Here is a 20,149-nt window from a genome sequence, read left to right on the forward strand (position 1 = left end):
TTACCTCCTCGTAAATCTTATCCACTTCAAGTGTGGATAAGGTGACGGGTAATCCGTCGGTAGACTGCTGGGTCAGCTGGGTCTGGCGGTCTTCAACCCGAGCAACCACGTCGTTGTAGATTTGCTCGGACTTGCCATCTACAAATACGCCCGCCTTGTTCTTGTGGGTCCTCTCGTAAAGTTCCCGTCTCTTTGGCCTAAGAAATATTTAAGAAAGTTAGAATAAAAATATATATATTAAAAAATTTATTTAATAAAATATTTAATTACCATTTCTAAACGAACACCGGCGTGGGGTTTTTGGCCCGTAGTGTGAAGCATCGGCCCGTTTCCGTGCTCATCGACCGTGTTATGGGAGTTAGAGCAAGACTGGGCGATTCTAATGGAATCAGGAAGACGCCAATAACAGATGAGGCCATCCCACACATTCGTGGTGAGCTCAGCGGGTTTGCCACACTCATACCCCTTCACGATCCAGTCACCCTTCCAGTTGGAGACCGTGTCCAACAAGCGAACTTTCGCCTTCGCGTTAAACTTCTTCCTCACCCTCTCAGTGATCCCCAAGGCCCAATTATATTTTTGCTGTTGGAAAAAATAAATTAACAATTAGTTTTTTAGAAAGTATATATATAAATCATGAAAAAATTAAAGTATATATAATTAATTAATAGAAACTTACAGCGTAAATTTTGAACCACGTCTTTCTGACGTAGTGAGGCGTCGTACTCCAGTTCGGATGTGCCATGGAGAAGTACCCTTTGATCGTGTCGGTTACGTCTGTTGCAAGACAGTTGTCAACACCCCACCTGGAAAATAGAAATTTAAAATATAAATTATTTTTTAATGTTATAAAAGAATTTTAAATGAATTAAAAAAAATTAATGCAACATACCACAACGTTCTGTCCGGTCGGTCGGGGTCAATGACTGGTAAACCTTCTCTGTCTGGCAGACGGAGAATGTCCTCTACAGTGTACTGCGAGTAAGGAGCACTCGGAGGCACCATCAAATCGGGATGAATATCGGCGGCCATCGGAGGTGCCATCGGAGGAGGCACAGAAGGAGGCATCGTCGGATGAGCCATCGGGGAAGGCACATGAGGAGCCGATGGTGCAGTAGAAGAAGTAGACCCAGAGACTCTCTCAGTGTACTGAGTCTCTCAGACCAAATCACACCCTATCTCAAATCACACTCCTCAGCAAAATCTTATTCAAATTATAAATATTTGAAAAAAAAGAAAAGAAGAAGATATTAGAATTCATGTGGGCGAGACTTACGTATTATAATTGTTGGAAGTCTTGCCACATGTGAATCTGGTATCTTTCTCCTTTTTCTTTTTTTTTTCTAGTTTTTACATTACGAGGTATTTACGACGATTTCGTCCTACGTGGTGTTTACGACAATTCCACTTACGTGGTGTTTACGACGATTTAGGTTACGTGGTGTTTACGACGATTCCTATTACATGGTGTTTACGACGATTTCTACTTACGTGGAATTAACGAGTGTTATATTTAAATCCCTAAAATCCGAAACCCCAAACCCCATATTCCTTATTTTCTACTTCATATATTCCAAACCCCATCTTTATTTTTAAATTTTGTCGTTATTTCCTCGTTGGCTTACGTGGTGTTTACGACGATTTCGTCCTACGTGGAATTTACGACGATTTCATCCTACGTGGTGTTTATGACGATTTGCGCTTACGTGGAATTAACGAGCCCCGCGTTCTTTATTTTTATATTTCGTCGTTATTTCCTCGTTGGCTTACGAGTCCTTTACGACGATTTTTACTTACGTGGAATTAACGAGTGTTATGTTTAAATCCCTAAAATCCGAAACCCCAAACCCCATATTCCTTATTTTCTACTTCATATATTCCAAACCCCATCTTTATTTCCATTCCAAACCACAATTCCCACATTTGCTTATTCATAAAACAAACTCCCACATTACCTTATTCATAAAACAAACCCCACATTACCTTATTCATAAAACAAACTCCCACATCTTATTCATAAAACACACTACATAAAATCAAATACATCAATCGGATACATCGACATTCTCGTCATCACTAGAAACATCATCATTTTTATTACACTCGTCTTCAACAGCTTCGTCTGTGGCATCATCGGTAAGATCTTCGTACTCGTGATTATGCGGATCAATGAGAAGGATGTCATCAATTTCTTGTTCAGGTTCCTCGACTTCATTTATCTGTTCTTCTTGCAATGGTGGTTCTTCTCCACTGATGATTCGTCCTCGAGGTGTAACTTTGATCACTGCTAACTAATTTACACCTGAATCTCTCATCCGAGGGTATGGAAGGAAGCTAACTTGGTCTGCTTGTGAAGCTAAGATGAAAGGCTCGAATTTGTTGTTTCTTCTTCCACCGTTGACATCAACTACACCGAATTTGTTAGACCGAACACCTCTGTTGACGACGGGGTCGAACCATTCACATTTGAAGAGGACGCATTTCAGCTTCAGTATCCCTGGAAATTCGACTTCAATAATCCCCGTCAAGATCCCGTAGAAATCTGTTTCCCCTTTTACACATATTACATAGTTACTGGTCGCCCGCTGTCTACCATACTCATATGTGTGAAAAGTATAGCCTCGTGTGAAATACATCTGTGATGTGGTGACCTTTACAAGTGGAGATTGAATTACTTCGTGTAACCACTTAGGATAATCTGCATCGTCGTCATAATCAACCTGCAAAAATAAAGAGAATGTTAATGAAATACAGATCATGTAAGAAAAAAGAGTTTGAGCTAATACCTGATTCCGCAACCACTCAATGAAGTGTTGATCTTTCCTTTTGTCTACGTCACTTGTGGATATACCAGGAAATGTTTCTTCGGCTTGAGAAACAAATAGGCTGCAAAATCACATTTTATAGGAATGAATCTCTCGCAATTATATAATTAATTATACTTATATGTGTTTCGAATTGTCCATATATGTTACCTTTCAAAATAACGCATCAATAGATCCTCGCAATTGAGTAGAATATAGGTGTGTGCACTATGAGCGTCTTGTTCACTCGACCACCAAACCTCTTTAGACGTCCCACCGAGTCGCCCAATCTGGCTAAAGATGTCTGGAACACCAGCAACTGCATATGTTGGCCCAACACCACCATCATCATATCTTCTTGGAGCTCTTCTCCGGATACGTACTTTTGACGCAAAGTAGTACGATGTGAAGTGAGAAACTTCTTCCGTCAAACTTCCAGCAATTATAGAACCTTCAACTTTGGCGAGGTTCTTTGCTTTTCCCTTCAAATATTTCATGGCTCGCTCATACTGATACATCCATCCGTAATGTACAGGTCCACGAAGCAATGCCTCATATGGGAGGTGGACAGCTAGATGCTCCATGACGTCAAAAAATCCGGGAGGAAATATCTTCTCCAAGTTGCACAATAAGATGGGAATGTTCTCCTTAAGCTGTTCCACAACTTCTTCTTTAAGAGTGTGTGTGCTCAGATCCCTGAAAAATTCTCCAATGCCTTTTATATTCCAAAAAATATTGAACACATTGTTAGTCATATATTATTTTGCAAATTAGACCGTTATAAAATTATTGTGATATAATACACTACGTACCTGCAAGTGCTTCATGTACGTTTGTTGGAAGTAGCTCCGCAAATGCAATGGGCAGTAGTCGTTGCATAAAGACATGACAATCATGACTCTTCATCCCGGAGAACTTTTGACCCTTTTCAACACATCTAGAGAGATTCGAAACATACCCATCGGGGAACTTCACTTCTGATGCCACCCAGTTGAACAACACTGACTTTTTTTCTGAAGATAATCTGAATATCGGAACGGGAACTTGTCCATTGCTTTTAATATGTAACTCGCTTCTTGAGCAAATATCCGGCAAGTCCAACCTCGATTTTATGTTGTCTTTTGTCTTCCCTGGGACATTCAATATTGTATTCATGATGTTCTCAAAGAAATTCTTCTCTATATGCATCACATCGAGGTTGTGGCGCAGAAGAAGATCCTTCCAATATGACAACTCCCAAAATATACTCTTCTTGTGCCAGTTGTGATGAACACCGTAAGAATCATGCATATTACGAGGGAAATGTCAATTACCACCCCAACGAACTGTTTCGTTAGCTCCGTAGTAGTCGATTTGCGCTTCAATTTGTTCTCCAGTTAGATATGGAGGAGGAGTGTCTCTCACAACCCTTTTGTGCCTAAACAAATTCTTGTTTCTTCGGTAAGGATGGCCAATGGGAAGAAATCGACGGTGACAATCAAACCAACTTGTCTTCCTACCATTCTTCAGTTGAAACGCATATGTCGTTCCATTACAATATGGACAAGCTAATCTCCCATGTGTAGTCCATCCAGACAACATCCCATAGGCAGGAAAATCACTTATGGTCCACAAAAGCATCGCTCGCATCGTAAAATTCGTCTTCGTTGAATAGTCATACGTCCTCACCCCTGTTGACCACAAATCCTTCAACTCTTTTATCAGTGGTTGTAGGAAAACATACAGGGACCTTTTTGGATGGTTCGGACCAGGTATTAATATGGTCAAGAATAGCAACTCCCGTTGCATGCACATCTCCGGTGGCAGGTTGTATGGTGTAAGAAAGACTGACCACAATGAATATTGTCTCCCTAATGGACTAAATCCATATGTGCATAGTCTGAGATACACATTTCAGCTATTGCTAGCGAAATCCGGATGTACTTTGTTGAAATGTTTCCAGGCTCTTGCATCTGATGGATGAGTCATCTCACCATCCGTCTGAGTATGCTCGACATGCCATCTCATCTTTCCAGCAGTCTGCTCTGATTGATACAATCTTTTCAATATGTCTGTAATTGGTAGGTACCACATCCTTTGGTACGGTACCCTATTACGTCCCCGTCCTTGCGGCTTGAATCGTGGCTTCTTGCAGAATCGATATTCTTCTAGCTTCTCATCATCTCCCCAATAGATCATGCAGTTGTCGATGCAAAAATCTATCATCTCTGAAGGCAACCCAAGACTATAAACCAGTTTCTGAATCTCAAAATAAGAATCAGCAGACACATTGTCTTCCGGCAAATACTCTTTAAACAAGTCCGCCCATTCGTTCATGCAACTTTCAGGTAGATTGTGATCAGTTTTAATATTCATCATTCTAGCAGCTAACGACAATTTAGAGAGACCTTCTCTACAACCACTGTAAAGTGGTTGATTCGCCGCGTTTAACATTTCGTAAAACTTTTTTGCATCTATATTAGGTTCTTCATCTTCATCATGAGCTACGAATGCATCAGCTACCATATCATGAACCCTATCATAATCTACCATCTCCTCCTGATGGTAACTATGTTTATTATGCAAATGAAGATCAACCGGTTATTTTTTCTGAAAATTGCTATTACTACTACTAGCTTCATTCTGATCATAATTAAAACCTTCTCCATGTTGAAACCAGATATAGTAATTTGGCGTGAAACTTCTATTTATTAAATGCTTCAAAACATTTTCACAGTTTGCCAGTTTCGAATTGTTGCATTTCCGACAAGGACAGAGCATCTTACCAATTTCTTGGGCGAGCGGTGTTGAATCTGCTTGATGCATAAATGTCTCCAGACCCGCAAGGTATTCTTTCGTCACTCTCCCGTTAGCATCTATATGCATATACAACCACTTTCGCAACTCGTAAGTAGTCTCGGAGCCAGCCATTTTTTTCTTTCACGTTTTTTGTTGTTGGTGTGTTTAAAATGATGTTCAAACATCCATATTTATAGTAAATTTCGAATCTGGTAATTGTAATTTTCCTACGAATTTACGACGAAAATTAATTAGGTGGCAAAAAAAAAACGTGTAACACCTACAAAGTTGGTGGATTCAAAATTTTCTCGCTAAATACACGTAAATTATTTCCTCGTAAATAACACGCGAAGTTTACGTCGTATTTACGAGGAAATAGTATTTCCTCGTAAAAGACACGTCAAATTACATCTACTTTACGATGAAACGCTTTTGTCATTACTTTACGAGGAAATAACGATGACATTAGTTTTCCACGTAAGTTTCTCGTAAAATCGACGTAAATTTACGAGGATTGTTTTTCCTCGTTAAATTTTCTCGTTAAGCATGTGTTTTCTTGTAGTGCATTCAACTCGATCATAAGCCTTGGACATATCAGTTTTGATCGCCATAAACTGTTTGCCTATTGACTCATTCGTACGGAGCCCATGCACCATTTCATGTGCTACAATGATGTTGTCGGAGATGAGACGTTCTGATACGAAAGCACCATGCGTATCTGACACCAACTCTGGTAGTATTGGCTTTAGACGTTGGCACAAAATCTTAGAAATGATTTTGTATTGAACAGAACATAAGCTGATAGGTCTCATGTCTTTCATCACCAAAGGATTTGCTACCTTGGGTAGTAAGCAAAGTTGGGTATGATTCCACCCCTCTGGAATAACAGGAAAACTGAAGAAATTCTGAATCTCCTCTGTTATGCTTGGACCCACTATATGCCAGAATTTCTGATAGAAAGCTCCAGTAAGCCCATCCTCACCCGGTGCACTACTTGCTTTGATGTGGAAAGCCGCCTGTTTAATCTCCTCAGGTGTTACCGGTCTTGTGAGCTTTTCATTCATCTCAGCTGTAACTCTGCTATCAAAGCCGTCAAATAGAGCTTCCATCTCATACGGGTTTGTACTCATGAAAAGCTCCCGGAAGTATTCAGCTGCAAGGTTCCCTTTAGCTCCTTCCGAAAACAGTTCCTCTCCAAAGTCGTTCTGAAGCATAAGGATTTTATTCCTAATCTTCCTACTCTTGACGCAGTTATGGAAGAAGGACGTGTTCTTATCTCCTTCTCTGAGCCATTGTTCTCTGCTTTTTTGCCTCCAAAATAGGTCATCTTGGTTATATGCTTCCGCTAATTCACTCCTAAGGCGTGTCATCTTCCGATGGTTTGGGAATTGTTTAGCCACCTCCACTTCCAAAAGCTTTGTTAGTCTTTCAAGATTACTCTGAGCGTTCATGTTATGTGTTCTCTTCCATCCTGCTAGAGCACTTCGACAACTGTTTATGCGATCAGTAAGGCTTATATTCCCATCCGGAAGCGTGGCATTCCAACCCTTCTCCACTATCTATTCGATCCCAGCTTTGCTCAGCAGTCTCTGGTCGAAATAGAAACGACCTTTGCCTCTATCATCAGGTTCATAGATGAAGTCAACTCTGATTGGCCGGTGATCAGAGGCTCTCATGGTTCTGTATTCAGTTTGAGAGCGAGGGAAGAGCCTGAACCATTCATTGTTGCCAAAAATCCGATCTAACCTACACTGCACCCACACTTTATCTCTCCAGCCTGCCCATGACAGTGTGTTGTCTGAGGTACGTAGATCTCTAAGTTTACAATTAGTAACAAAGTTCCTGAAGTCCCAGATCGTAGACTCTGCTCTTATTGCTCCACCAAGCTTCTCATCGTTACTCATCTGCTCATTGAAATCACCTAGGAGAAGCCAGGGCTCATTCCTTGTGATACCAATACCAGTTAGCTGATCCCACACTTTCTTCCGGTGTTTTTTGACAGGGTCTCCGTAGACACAAGAAATGTAGAAGACTAAAGAACCCAACTTCACTTTTGTGTCAATGACTCTTTTATCTTTTGAAAGAATCTCGACACTATAACTCTTTTTCCACATCAGAGCCAATCCCCCACTACGGCCTATTGGATCCACAGTTACCAACTCATCATAACCCAAATCTAACTTCAACTTCTCCATATATTTACACTTAAAAATGTCTATTTGAAAGAATTGTCCTTCGAGAAATCGCTCCTGAAGTCTAACGTCTCAATCCAAATTCCAAAAATATTTCGAATTCGAATTACAAAAAGAATTAGAAAGACTCTAACTCAAAAAGAGTATATTTAAATCTGCCAAGTCAAATCCTTTAAACTCCTACGGCTCCTTCTTCTCACATAAACCTTATCCAGCTTATCACATTTCTGCTTATGCTTTCAGTACAATCTCTTTCCAAAAACGACAAGCTCTAGGTAAACAAAAGACCAAAAGTCTTCTGCAATGCTTTTCTATCTTACATTCTTACTGGTCTCTACTTGATACTTATTATGACTGGCTGGATTGTTTTTTCTTTCTTTATGTAGTGAGTTATTTTGAGAATAACGGAGCAGGAATCACTGTATTTACATTTGATAGAGGTACGTACACTTCATACAATTTTCGGACTTGAACTCTCTCTTGTTCTCTGGCTTCTTGGTAAGACCATTGGCATTTCTTAAATTTCTTTTATGAGATTATCAAGAATGTTTTTAACACTGCATCACCTTCAAATTCTATTTTTCCTTCACTGTAAATCAATTTGTTGTTATTGTTACAGAGTTCATGTTATTGTAAAGTAGATTCAAAATTAAATAAACTACTTATTTAAAAAAAGTTCAAGCTAAATTACAAAATTATACCTAAATCAATAACTAGTTTAGCTCAGAAAGTTTGAAACATGGAACAAAGATCTAGTAATCAACCCTAGGGTAGATTGAAGACATCAGCACTTACGATCACTTACTATGATACACTAGAAGAACAAAGAGTCTCAACCATTCCATTCACAGCTTCAGTTTTCCTCTGGATTTTCTGTGACATTCTTCTGTAAAGCCTCTTCAACATTTGGTGTTGTGTTGTTCTCTTGCTGGGATTGATCTGTGTTGGGCTGCAAAGGAGGAGGCTGGGATGGTAAGTTCTCTGTCTGAGATGCTGAATTCTCCTCTTGTGATGATGGTTCTACAGTGATCTTCAGGTCTTTATCTTGGCCACTCGGTGAAACAGATCCTTCAGTAACACCTTTGCTTGGATCTTCTTTGTTATCTTGTTTTGGAGGATTAGGAGTCTCTGCGTGAGGTACCTGTTCTGAAGGATCATCGCACTCAGCTTCATTTCCTACAGAACCTTGTGATTCATCATTAGTATCATCTCCTTCATTCAAAGATGCATCTTCAGCTTCAACCGTTTGACTTATAGCTGCTGCATCTTCAGCTTTAACTGTTTGACTTCCAGCTTCTGCACCTTCAGCTTCAACTGTTCGATCCGTAGCTGAATCTACAGTTGGTTTTGCTGTCTCAGAATGTGGCGTTGCCTCTTTATTAACCTTTAGATTAATTTTACCAACCATCTTGGGTGACTGAACTTCAGCTGTCGTAGAAGACATTTTTGCTGTAGTGGCGCTTCTCATAACGCGACCATATTTAGGAGGAAAAGACTTGCCACTGTACAACTGCACACATCTTGAGCAATGCCATTCAGATTTGGGAACACCTTTGATATTGTTAGCTTGTAGACATTTCAAGTGATATCCCTTTTCACAGGCATCACAAATCAGCAGCGTCTCCACTTTGTTGATGGTTCCTTGGCACATCTGGCATGTCATTGCTTTACTCATATACTCTCTTGAAGGTGGATTCCACAAGAGGTTTTGTTTAGCCCTCGGTTGCAGTACCTTGTGGATAATCTTAGCGATTTCAGCATGGTGGTTGTTTCCAAAAGGTGAAGAGGTCTGACCATAAGTCACTCCTTTCATGCCTGGGAATGCACCTGGCTGAGGTTGAGACATGAAGGGTATAAAGCTCGGATCTGTGACTCTTGAAGAGCTCGGAACGTGAACTTTGCTCTCTGATGGAGTTCCAAATGATATGGTGGAGGAACTGGGATGAGGTTGGGCAGACCAAGATGCAGCATTCCCATAATAATTTCCACCAGGAACTGCTGGTTTACAAGAAGAAGTAATAGTTTAGAGATACACTTGTCCACAATGAACCAAAAAAATATGACCATAACACTCAAAATAGACACAAAATGAAACCTAACAGACGTTTCAAAGAGCACAACAGAAACGATACACAGAATCAGAGAGGATATGCAAAGGCATAATAAGGCACCTGTAAACTTCTTAAAGACAAAACCTAAAAAGCGCATACTGAAAAACCGGAAGGTCTGGTGATAACTTCAAAACCAAAAAAAGGGTAAGTTTGTGAACTTCTAATGTATACTATTAAGCCATATCAAATCAACCAAATGACCCAAAAAAAATACACCATCCAATACCAAAACTCGAGTAAATTCGTCCAGCTGATAATAACTTGGAAAATAATATGGGGACAGAAAGAATGTACGTAAGGAAGGTCAACTTACCTGGTCCCTGTGAAGCACTGGCATGCACATCCGGCTTAAACTGTGGTCTAATCCCTGATGCATCCTTAACGAAATGGGTTCCACCTGCATTAAGAGCACTACCAGATACCTTCATTTCGCTATTAACCCACTGATGTCCCATAGAAACACAATTTGCTGCAAACAAAAAAAAAACATACAATGAAAAAGATTGTCATGAGAGCTGAGACAATTAGTAAGATGGTTGTATAAGCATAGTCATACCAGGAGTTAAATGAGCTGGAGATGTATAGGTAGTGGGAACTAGTGAGTTCTTCTTCGCATCTTCCATCTAAAAAGACACATTAATGACAAAAAAAACATATCGTATTAGATAAAAAACGAGACTTTAATCTATCAAAGTAACAATCAGATCAAGGAGGCAACATTTTTGATTCCAATCAATCAATTCAAAGCAAAAAGAACAAACCTTTCTCTTGCCAAGAGATAGCTTCTCGGAGATGGTTAACTTAGGAGCTCGGAACCCTAATCTCTGATCCTTGAGCTTACCATTCAAACCCAGATCTTCAATCACAGCTCCGATAGCATCCCTACCGATGATATCCTTTGGAGAAAACTCTTGACACATGTCTACCAGTTTCGATTTAGCTTCAACCATTAGCTCAAGCTCCAATTCCGTCGGGGGTTTGCCTCCTCGGATCCTCCGTAGTGCAGATAAGACGAGAACAATCTCTGCTACTCTGTTAACTTCCTCGTCGAATCGCCGTTTCTTTGACGGTGGAGGCGCAGATTCTCCCTCTCCCTCTACGTCTCTGCTCTCTTCTGCATCCCTCTTTTGTTTAACCGCTGAAGTCACTTCGACGGATTCGAGATTCGTCGGTACATCGGTAGCCGCCGCATCCATCCTCAACGTGAGAGAGAGAGAGAGAGAGAAAACCCTAGAAGAAAGAGAGAGATCTGAGAGTTTCCTCGGTGTTTTAAAATTTTTGAAAATGAAAATGTAATCGCGCAAAACCTAATTTTCGCGGGTAAAAATTTAGGGAAAAGAAAAAGATTTGAGGATAAAAGACGAGCCGATTTACATAAAGAGATTTGCAGCAGAAGAAGGATTTTAGAGCGAGAGAGAGGACGGGGCGTGTTTTGGTTGCTATTTTATAGATAGATAATTATTTATTAATATATATATTTTAACAGCTGTATAATTGTTTTTGGGCTAAGAATTGGGCCTGTATAAATTGATGTCTTTCTTACAGTGTAGCCCCATGGACTTCTTCTGCTTCTTCTTCTTTTTTTGTAATGCAGGTTATATAACTTTTATTTAAAAATATATTGAAAACTAAAATTTATTTGTTCAGCAAAAAGAGAGTAAATTCTCTCTACTCTCTTAACCATTACAAATCTTTTAGAGGGTAGAGAAATCTGTTTTTTTTGTTGTTTTTTGGTGTAAATCTTTGATCTTTAATTGATTATAAGTTTTGTTTATCGGATTTTGTTCTTTGCATAGGTGCTTTTGTATTGAGGAAGAATGTATATATAGAAAGGATTTATATATAAATCAGGTTAACCTAATTAATGTCGAGACTTGCTCTCCATATATTGTAATGCATAACTTCTAATAAGACTCAAGTTCCATAATTTATATGGTATCAGAGTCGTCGCTCTAAAGACCTAACTTTTCTTTTTCACAATCTCTTTTCACGTCACAAGAAATGACAACATCTCCAAACAACTCTGCTGCAATCACTGACACCAATACCACAAACTCAAACACACAAACCCTTCTTAACATAAACATGTCTAGTGTTTCTAAGCTTTCAGCTACAAATTACCTCATGTGGAGTCTCCAAGTTCATGCTTTGGTAGATGGTTATGGTCTTATTGACCATCTTGATGGATCTACTTTGATACCTCGCCGATGATTACAATTTATGGTGTAACTACAACCAATCCAGAACATACGATCTGGAAGTGGCAAGATTGCTTGATCTACAGTGCGTTGTTCGGCGCCATAACTCTCCCTCTTCAACGGATGGTCTCGCTTGCGCTTACTGCTGCTCAGGTGTGGGAGACTCTAGCCGCTACATATGTGAAGCCTAGCAGGCTCACATCAAAAATCTGCGCAATCAACTCAAGTATAAGAAAGAAGACAAGACTATTGATGTCTATGTGCAAGGGGTTACGACTAGAGTTGATCAGCTTGCAATTCTAGGAAAACCCATGGATCATGAAGATCAGATAGCTGATGTACTTGAAGGCTTACCTGCTGAGTACAAGACAGTGATTGACCAGATTGAAGGCCGTGACACACCCCCAACGCTCACTGAAATTCATGAGAAATTGCTTCATCATATATCCCTGCGGCTACTGGCAATAAAATCATATCTTCAAGTGCAGGGTATCTCTCATCTTACTTCACCTCTGCACACTCCTGAACACAATGGTATTGCGGAGAGGAAGCATCTGCATGTCATGGAGACAAGATTGACACAGATGTCCCAAGCAAAGATGTCAAAGAAGCACTGGCCTTTTGCCTCTGCTGAGCCATCTACTAGATTAATCGGTTGCCAACACCAAACTTGGAGTTTCAATCACCATATCAGAAGCTATTCTAGAAAGCTTCGAATTACAATCGGCATAGGGTTGTAGGATGCCTTTGTTTTCCTTGGCTGCGACCATACACAAAACATAAATTAGAGGATCGGTCAAAGCCTTGCATATTTTTGGGCTACTCGACAAGCCAAAGTGCTTACCTTTGTCTCCATGTTCCCACTTGAAGGTTATACACATCTCGGCATGTAACTTTCCAAGAGACGGTGTTTCCATTCTATGGTTCTCCGATGAGTTCAACCTCGAGCTCTCCTCTTGAACAATTGAGCTCTGATTCGCCAGTGTATCATCTGGTAACTCCGGTTCCTCTACAGACCTCTACGTCTTAGCCTACTGGTCCTTCCCCGTGTTTGAATCCTCACCCGCCACCACAAGTCACCTCGTCATCGTTGCCTCAACAAACTTAGGTATCACCTTCTTCTTCTCATTCTCCATCTCATTCTTCTTCTCCCTCTAATTCTGAGCCCACTGCTCCAAGTTATAATGGGCCACAACCCACACCCCAGACACCTCACCAAATAAATGAAGCCCAACAACAAGCTCCATCTCCCACAAATAACCAAACCCGTGTCTTACCAACCAGTGAACCAGAAATACAACTACCATCAAATTCCCAAAATTCCCAAAACCTACAAAATCTGATCACGACAGAACCACCGCATAATCATCATCCTATGAGAATCCAAAATCAGATAGTCAAGCCAGTTAACAAGTTCAGTCTCACCGTCTCTAGACAACACTTGCAACGTAAACCAAGAACAGTTAATCAAGGACTTTAAGATGAACGGTGGCGTAAAGTGATGTCTACATAGTACGATGCCCAGATCAAATATTAGACATGGGACTTAGTTCCACCGGATCCAACTCAGAATCTTGTTGGCTGTAGATGGATATATACCACCAAATACTTGGCTAATGGAGAAGAGGAGAGACCCAAAGCTCAACGAGTTGCACGCGATAACACACAGAGGTATGGAGTTGATTTCAGTGAGACATTCAGTCTGGTGATCAAGACAATGACGAATCGCCTAGTTCTCGATATTTCAGTCAATCGTGGATGGCAGTTGAAGCAGTTGTATGTTAACAATGCTTTTCTGCAAGGGGAGCTTCAAGAAGAGGTATATGTGACTCAACTGCCGGGTTTCGTCGACACTGATAGACCACATCATATATGTCGCCTGAAGAAACCAATTTATGGGCTCAAGCAGGCTCCTCGCGCCTGGTACATGGCCCTGAAGAAGTATCTGATCGATATTGGCTTTTGCAATTTCGTCGCAGATGCGTCACTCTTCACTTGCAGCAATGGCTCACAACATACATACGTTCTCGTGTATGTCGATGACATAATAGTCACCGGAAGTAATCCTAACCATGTCTCCTCTATTCTAAAGTCTTTGGCAAATAGGTTCTCCATCAAGGATCCTGTCAATTTACATTACTTCTTAGGTGTTGAGGTTACACGGTCTCCTGCAGCGCTTCATCAAATGTAGAGATGTTACATTCTTGATTTGTTGACTCATACGAACATGTTGGACAGCAAACCAGTCACAACTCCGATGCAAACTACTTCCAAACTGACGTTGAAGGACAGTGATCCTCTGACTGATGCATCACAGTACATGTCGATTGTTGGAAGTCTGCAATATCTTACTTTTACGAGGCTGGATATTTCTTTTGTTGTTAGCCGACTTCCTCTGTTTATGCATCAGCCAACGGTGTGTAATTGGCAGGCAGTAAAGAGAGTCCTTCATTACTTGGCAGGAACTCCAAGTCATGGTATCTACATGAAAGCTGGGTCATCTCTTACACTTCATGCTTTTACAAACTCAGATTGGGCATAAGATAGTGATGATTATGTCTCGACAAATGTGTATGTGATCTATCTTGGCTCTACTCCGGTGTCCTGGTCATCTAAGAAGTAGAATGGGGTGGCTCGATCGTCTACGAAAGTGGAGTATAGGGCAGTCGCCAATACTGCATTAGAGGTTTGCTAGATCTGCTGCTTGTTTCAAGAACTTGGCATTCAAGTTCCGGTAGCACTTGTCATATATTGCAATAATGTTGATGCGACTTATCTGTGTGCAAACCCGGTGTTTCACTCACGAATGAAGCATATTGCAATTGATTACCACTTTATAAGGAATCTTGTCCTGCTGGGAATGGTTCGAGTTGCACACATTTCTACAAGAGATCAACTTGCATATGCACTAACAAAGCTACTGAGTAGTTAGCAGTTCATCATAGCAACATCCAAAATTGGAGTCACAAGAGTCCCTCCATCTTGAGGGGGCGTATTGAGAAAGAATGTATATATGGAAATGACTTATATGTAAATGAGGCCAACCTAGTTAGTGTCGAGACTTGCTCTCTATATATTGTAATGCATAACTTCTAATACGACTAAGTTCCATAATCTATATTTTGTTCTTCACATAAGTGATTTTTTCATGTGTTCATTCGAATCTACTCTTCACCTTCTTTATTATTTATCTTCTGGTTTGGCTTGAATCGTTTTAGATTGACTCTTCCAAACTCATCACAATCCGTTTGGCTAGTATATGGTTTCCTTTTTAACTAGTTCTCTCCAAATTCCTCTTTAAGAGTATTAATTTTTACCCATCATCACATGTACGGCTCCTAGGTAAAGTTTCTCTTTAAAGAGAAAGGTTGGGGAAGATGAATTACTTTAGCTCAAGCTGGGAAATTAAGATAGTAAAGTTGGTGTTTTGATAAACGGTCCGACATAAAGTATATTCTACTTGGCCTGGAGAGATTCTGGAGATGGTAAATTCGACCATCCCTCAAGGCCCGAAGAACAGACGGCCCGGCCCACATGAAGCAGAGCATCGGCTCGACGCGGTGCCTTGAAGGGTTGATCTCTCGGCGTAATTTGAGAGAGCTTTCGATGGGCTTCTCGACTAAACGCCCCGAGGGAACGACTCCACGAGACAACGTGGGCTTCTTGGCCCAGCGAGTTAAAGCCCACAGAGACGACACAAACTAGGTCACGGAAGAGCGTGAGATCAGCTATAAAAGGGGAAGGAAAGGCAACGTAGGGGTTATCCGAAATCACTGACACTCACTGGGCGGCTAGATTAGGGTTTTACCTTTGTTATCTCGCCTTGTTGTATCTCTCCGGTAAAGCCTTCTAGGCTCCGGTACCTTTCTTTTCACGCATCTCCTTTCCTTGTAACCAACGAAACGCTCTTCTGACCGTTAATAAGACGTCTTTGCTTAGCCCACATCTAAAAACTGAACGTTCTCTCGTTCCGTACCGTTTCCCGATCAAACAGTTGGCGCCCACCGTGGGGCCTTTAGGAAAGTAACGTCGACAAGATGGCGATGAGTAATGACGGCTCTTCCTCTGGAGAAGATCGTGAAGCCGCTGAAGTAACGCCGGCGTCTTTCCATGTGACTACGACACCACTCCAACCCGCTTCAATAGAAACTATCATGGTGCGCCTTGCGCAGCAAGATGCAGCCCAGAAAGCGGCGATCGACCAAATCGCAGTGCTCACAAAGATCTTAGCCCCCCTCGCTGCGAATGTGGAAGCTTCGATGGCGCAGTACCTAAGACATCTGTTTAACACAGAGAGAGCGACTGGCGCAGCACCAACGCAAACTGCCAACCAAGATGTCGGCGATGATGATGTGGCCCAAACCCCGGTGGGTCTTGATGCGCAGACGATAAACGAGCTTGCCGCGCCGAAACAGTCGGTGCTGGATATAAACTCCAAGATTCATCATGTCACCACGTCCGCCCCTCAGATCGAGCGAGTCCTAGCAGAATCTCTCCGGATACCGTTCACCGAAAAGATAACGAAGGTCCGCCTCCGAAAGATGGAAAAGCTCCGTCTTCCAACCTTCGACGGTGTATCCGACCCTTCTGCTCACGTCACATCCTTCAATATCGCGATGCGACGCGCGAACCTCTCTGATGAGGAAAAAGACGCCGGCTTTTGTCAACTTTTCGTCGAAACCCTAGAAGGTATCGCTCTTAACTGGTTCACCGGTCTTCAGGAGAACTCCGTTGATAGTTTTCACGACCTCTCGACGGCTTTCCTCAAAAATTACATCATGTTCACTCGACAAGAAGCCACCGCGATGGATCTTTGGAATCTCAACCACGCGAACGGGCAGAGCTTGAGAGATTTTATGGAGAAGTTCAAATCCATTGTCTCGAAAGTCGACGTACCAGATCATATAGCCGTGGAGTCGTTGATGAACATCCTCCACATTAAGTCACCATTTCGGGCTGATATTTACCGACACCCGACGAGATCAGTACCAGATGCCATCGCTCGATCCAATAACTTCATTCGAATGGAGGAGGATACTAGGGCCAAGGCGGCCAAAGAAGCTGCAGGGAAACAGACTCCCGCCCGGACGAACGACGCTCGTCAAGAACCGCGCCAACATTCCACAAGCGGCAAGCCTAACCAGAAGAAGGGCTACATGAATGCTATAGACGACGGCGAACCGTCGGGTTCCGCCGCAATGGCGCGAGAGAAGGGGTGGAATCATTGGGATCGAGATACCAGCCAGCCAAAGTCGAGCTCCCCCGAACCAGCAAACTCGAACGCCGTCGAGCTGAGTAAATGGTGTTCCAATCATGAGGTCAAATCACATGATACGAAGGATTGCAAAGTATTATACGGACACTTCCTCAAATCCATCGAAAGCGGGAAAATCGAGATTGAATCTCCGTAGAAGCCAAAAAACAATAAGAGTTGGAGCAAAAACAAAGAGAAGAAGATTCAGAAGTCTCAAGCAAAAGCCCCTCAGAGAGAAGAGCAAACTAATCCAGAGAAAGCCACAGTAAACAATCTCAACCTCGAAGGCAAATCAACTGATGAAGAACCACCTAAGAACCGGCGACGGGTGGAAATGATACTCCCCCGTCAGGCTGATTCCTCGGATGACGAAATTCTGCCGGTGCAAACGGACTTGCGCGAAAAATTGGGCAGAAAAACAGATTCCAAGGACTTACGCACATTTCTGAAGCGGAAGGCTGAAATGGTACAAAAGAGCGAGGCAGACCTCAGGACGTCCCTCGACAAGTCTAAAGCAAGAAAGACTACCCGCACCGGAGCTGCTCTACACCTTCAACCTCAGCCCGCAGATTTACGTGAGCAGATCAACTCCAAAGCCGAAGAATTGCGCGCCAAGCTTAGTCAGCCCAAGCAACATAATTTGCGACCGTGCCTCGAAGCGAAACGACAAGCGCAACGGGAATTGATGAAAGTTACGAATACCCCGCACCTCAACGTCATAATGGGTGGTTCACCTCCTTGCGGCGACTCGGTAAGAGCAGTTAAAGATTACAGGCGACAAGCCATCACCGCCCAAAAGTGGCCTTCGCAAGTCGAAGCAGACCATCAAATCTCTTTCTCGGCGGCCGACACTCACGACCCACTCCTAATCGATATCGGAATTGGCGAATGCCAGGTCATGAAGGTTCTCGTCGACACAGGCAGCTCAGTCGACCTTATCTTTCAGGACACGCTCGACAAGATGGGAGTCGATCTGCGCGACATGAAGCCCTCCTCACGCACTCTCACGGGATTCAATGGCTCCTCGGAACAGATGATTGGGACAATTTGTCTCCCAGTTTACGCAGGTGATGTGACCCGCACTGTTAAGTTCTCTGTTATCCGGGCTAGGGCGCCCTACAACGCAATCCTCGAAACGCCTTGGTTACACTCCATGAAAGCCATTCCCTCCACCTATCACCAATACGTTAAGTTCCCTGGGAAAGATGGAACGACGCAGACGATTCGCGGGGACCAACGGGCCGCGAGAGAGATACTTATCGCCGCGGTCAAGCTACAACAATCACCTTCTCTCGTCAACGCAGTCACCAAACCAATACATAAGATCTACCCTCAGAAGGAAGAAATCCACGAGGTTCCCATCAATGGAGCTGACCCATCGAAGGTCGTGCGCATTGGCGCTTATCTCTCCGACGATCTGCAGTCATTAATCATTTCTTTCCTCGAAGAGAATGCCTCAACCTTTGCATGGGTAACTTCTGATATGAAGGGTATAGACCCTGCAATAACATCTCACGAATTAAACGTCGATCCGACGTTCAAGCCTATTCAACAGAAGAGGCAGAAGCTCGGACCCGAACGGTCCAAAGCAGTAAATGAGGAAGTTGACAGGTTGCTCGACGCAGGTTTCTTCGCCGAAGTATGGTACCCGGAGTGGCTAACAAACCCCGTCGTCGTTAAAAAGAAAAACGGGAAATGGCGCATTTGTGTTGACTTCACGGATTTGAACAAAGCATGTCCAAAAGACAGTTACCCTCTCCCGCATATCGACCGTCTGGTGGAGTCGACTGCCGGCAATGAGCTCCTAACATTTATGAACGCTTTTTCCGGATACAATCAAATCATGATGCATACGGACGATCGCGAGAAAACAGCGTTCATAACGGACAGAGGGACGTATTGCTACAAGGTCATGCCTTTCGGCCTAAAGAACACAGGAGCGACTTACCAGCATCTGGTCAATAGAATGTTTGCCGACAAACTTGGCAACACTATGGAAGTTTACATTGATGATATGCTGGTCAAATCACTTCGCGCCAAGGACCATCTCAACCATTTACGAGACTGCTTCAAAACGCTGAACGAGTACGGGATGAAGCTCAACCCGGCGAAATGCACCTTCAGCGTCACGTCTGGAGAGAGCCTAGGTTACATTGTCACCCAGCGAGGCATCGAAGCAAACCCAAAACAAATAACGGCAATCCTCGATCTCCTTAGCCCGAAGAACACCCGCGAGGTTCAGCGTTTAACCGGAAGGATTGCGGCACTAAACAGGTTCATCTCAAGGTCCACAGACAAGTGCCTCCCGTTCTATGAACTCCTGCGAGGAAATAAGAGATTCGCCTGGGACGAAAAATGCGAGGAAGCCTTCAATCAACTCAAGCATTACCTAACGACACCTCCAGTTCTGTCGAAGCCCGAAGTCGGGGACACTCTATCCTTATACATTGCCGTCACCTCCTCGGCCGTTAGCAGCGTCCTAATACGAGAAGACCGTGGCGAACAGAAACCTATTTTCTACACCAGCAAGCGGATGACAGAACCGGAAACGAGATACCCAACCTTGGAAAAGATGGCCCTCGCTATCATCACTTCGGCAAGAAAACTCAGACCTTATATCCAATCGCACACTATCGAGGTGCTCTCCAACCAGCCCCTTAGGACGGTAATGCAAAATACCAACCAATCAGGAAGGCTAACAAAGTGGGCAGTTGAGCTTAGCGAAACGACATCGTGTACAAGAACCGCACAGCAGCTAAGTCGCAAGTTCTTGCTGATTTCCTGATCGAGCTAACGCCGGAGCTAGAACAAG

At 42.7% G+C, this 20,149-nt stretch overlaps 2 protein-coding genes across 3 annotated transcripts; one reads left to right on the top strand and one right to left on the bottom strand.

Annotated features, from left to right (window-relative positions):
• Positions 1-8,416: 8,416 nt before the first annotated feature.
• Positions 8,417-11,324, bottom strand: LOC106415979. 2 transcript variants are annotated; one of them, XM_013856796.3, is made up of 4 exons: positions 10,647-11,324; positions 10,442-10,508; positions 10,199-10,354; positions 8,417-9,769 (listed from the first exon to the last, which is right to left on the bottom strand). In XM_013856796.3, the coding sequence occupies exons 1-4, from the start codon at positions 11,079-11,081 to the stop codon at positions 8,628-8,630; spliced, it is 1,800 nt and encodes a 599-aa protein (XP_013712250.2). In that variant the 5' UTR covers positions 11,082-11,324; the 3' UTR covers positions 8,417-8,627. The 2 variants fall into 2 exon arrangements, with proteins under 2 accessions (XP_013712250.2, XP_013712249.2); XM_013856795.3 differs by having other exon boundaries at positions 8,417-9,772.
• A 4,796-nt stretch (positions 11,325-16,120) lies between these two features.
• Positions 16,121-17,494, top strand: LOC125587181. The gene has a single exon (XM_048757362.1). The coding sequence runs from the start codon at positions 16,121-16,123 to the stop codon at positions 17,492-17,494; it is 1,374 nt and encodes a 457-aa protein (XP_048613319.1).
• The last annotated feature ends 2,655 nt before the right edge of the window (positions 17,495-20,149 follow it).

This window comes from Brassica napus, chromosome C5 (assembly GCF_020379485.1).
Source record: "Brassica napus cultivar Da-Ae chromosome C5, Da-Ae, whole genome shotgun sequence".
In the NCBI taxonomy this organism is placed as follows: Eukaryota; Viridiplantae; Streptophyta; class Magnoliopsida; order Brassicales; family Brassicaceae; genus Brassica; species Brassica napus.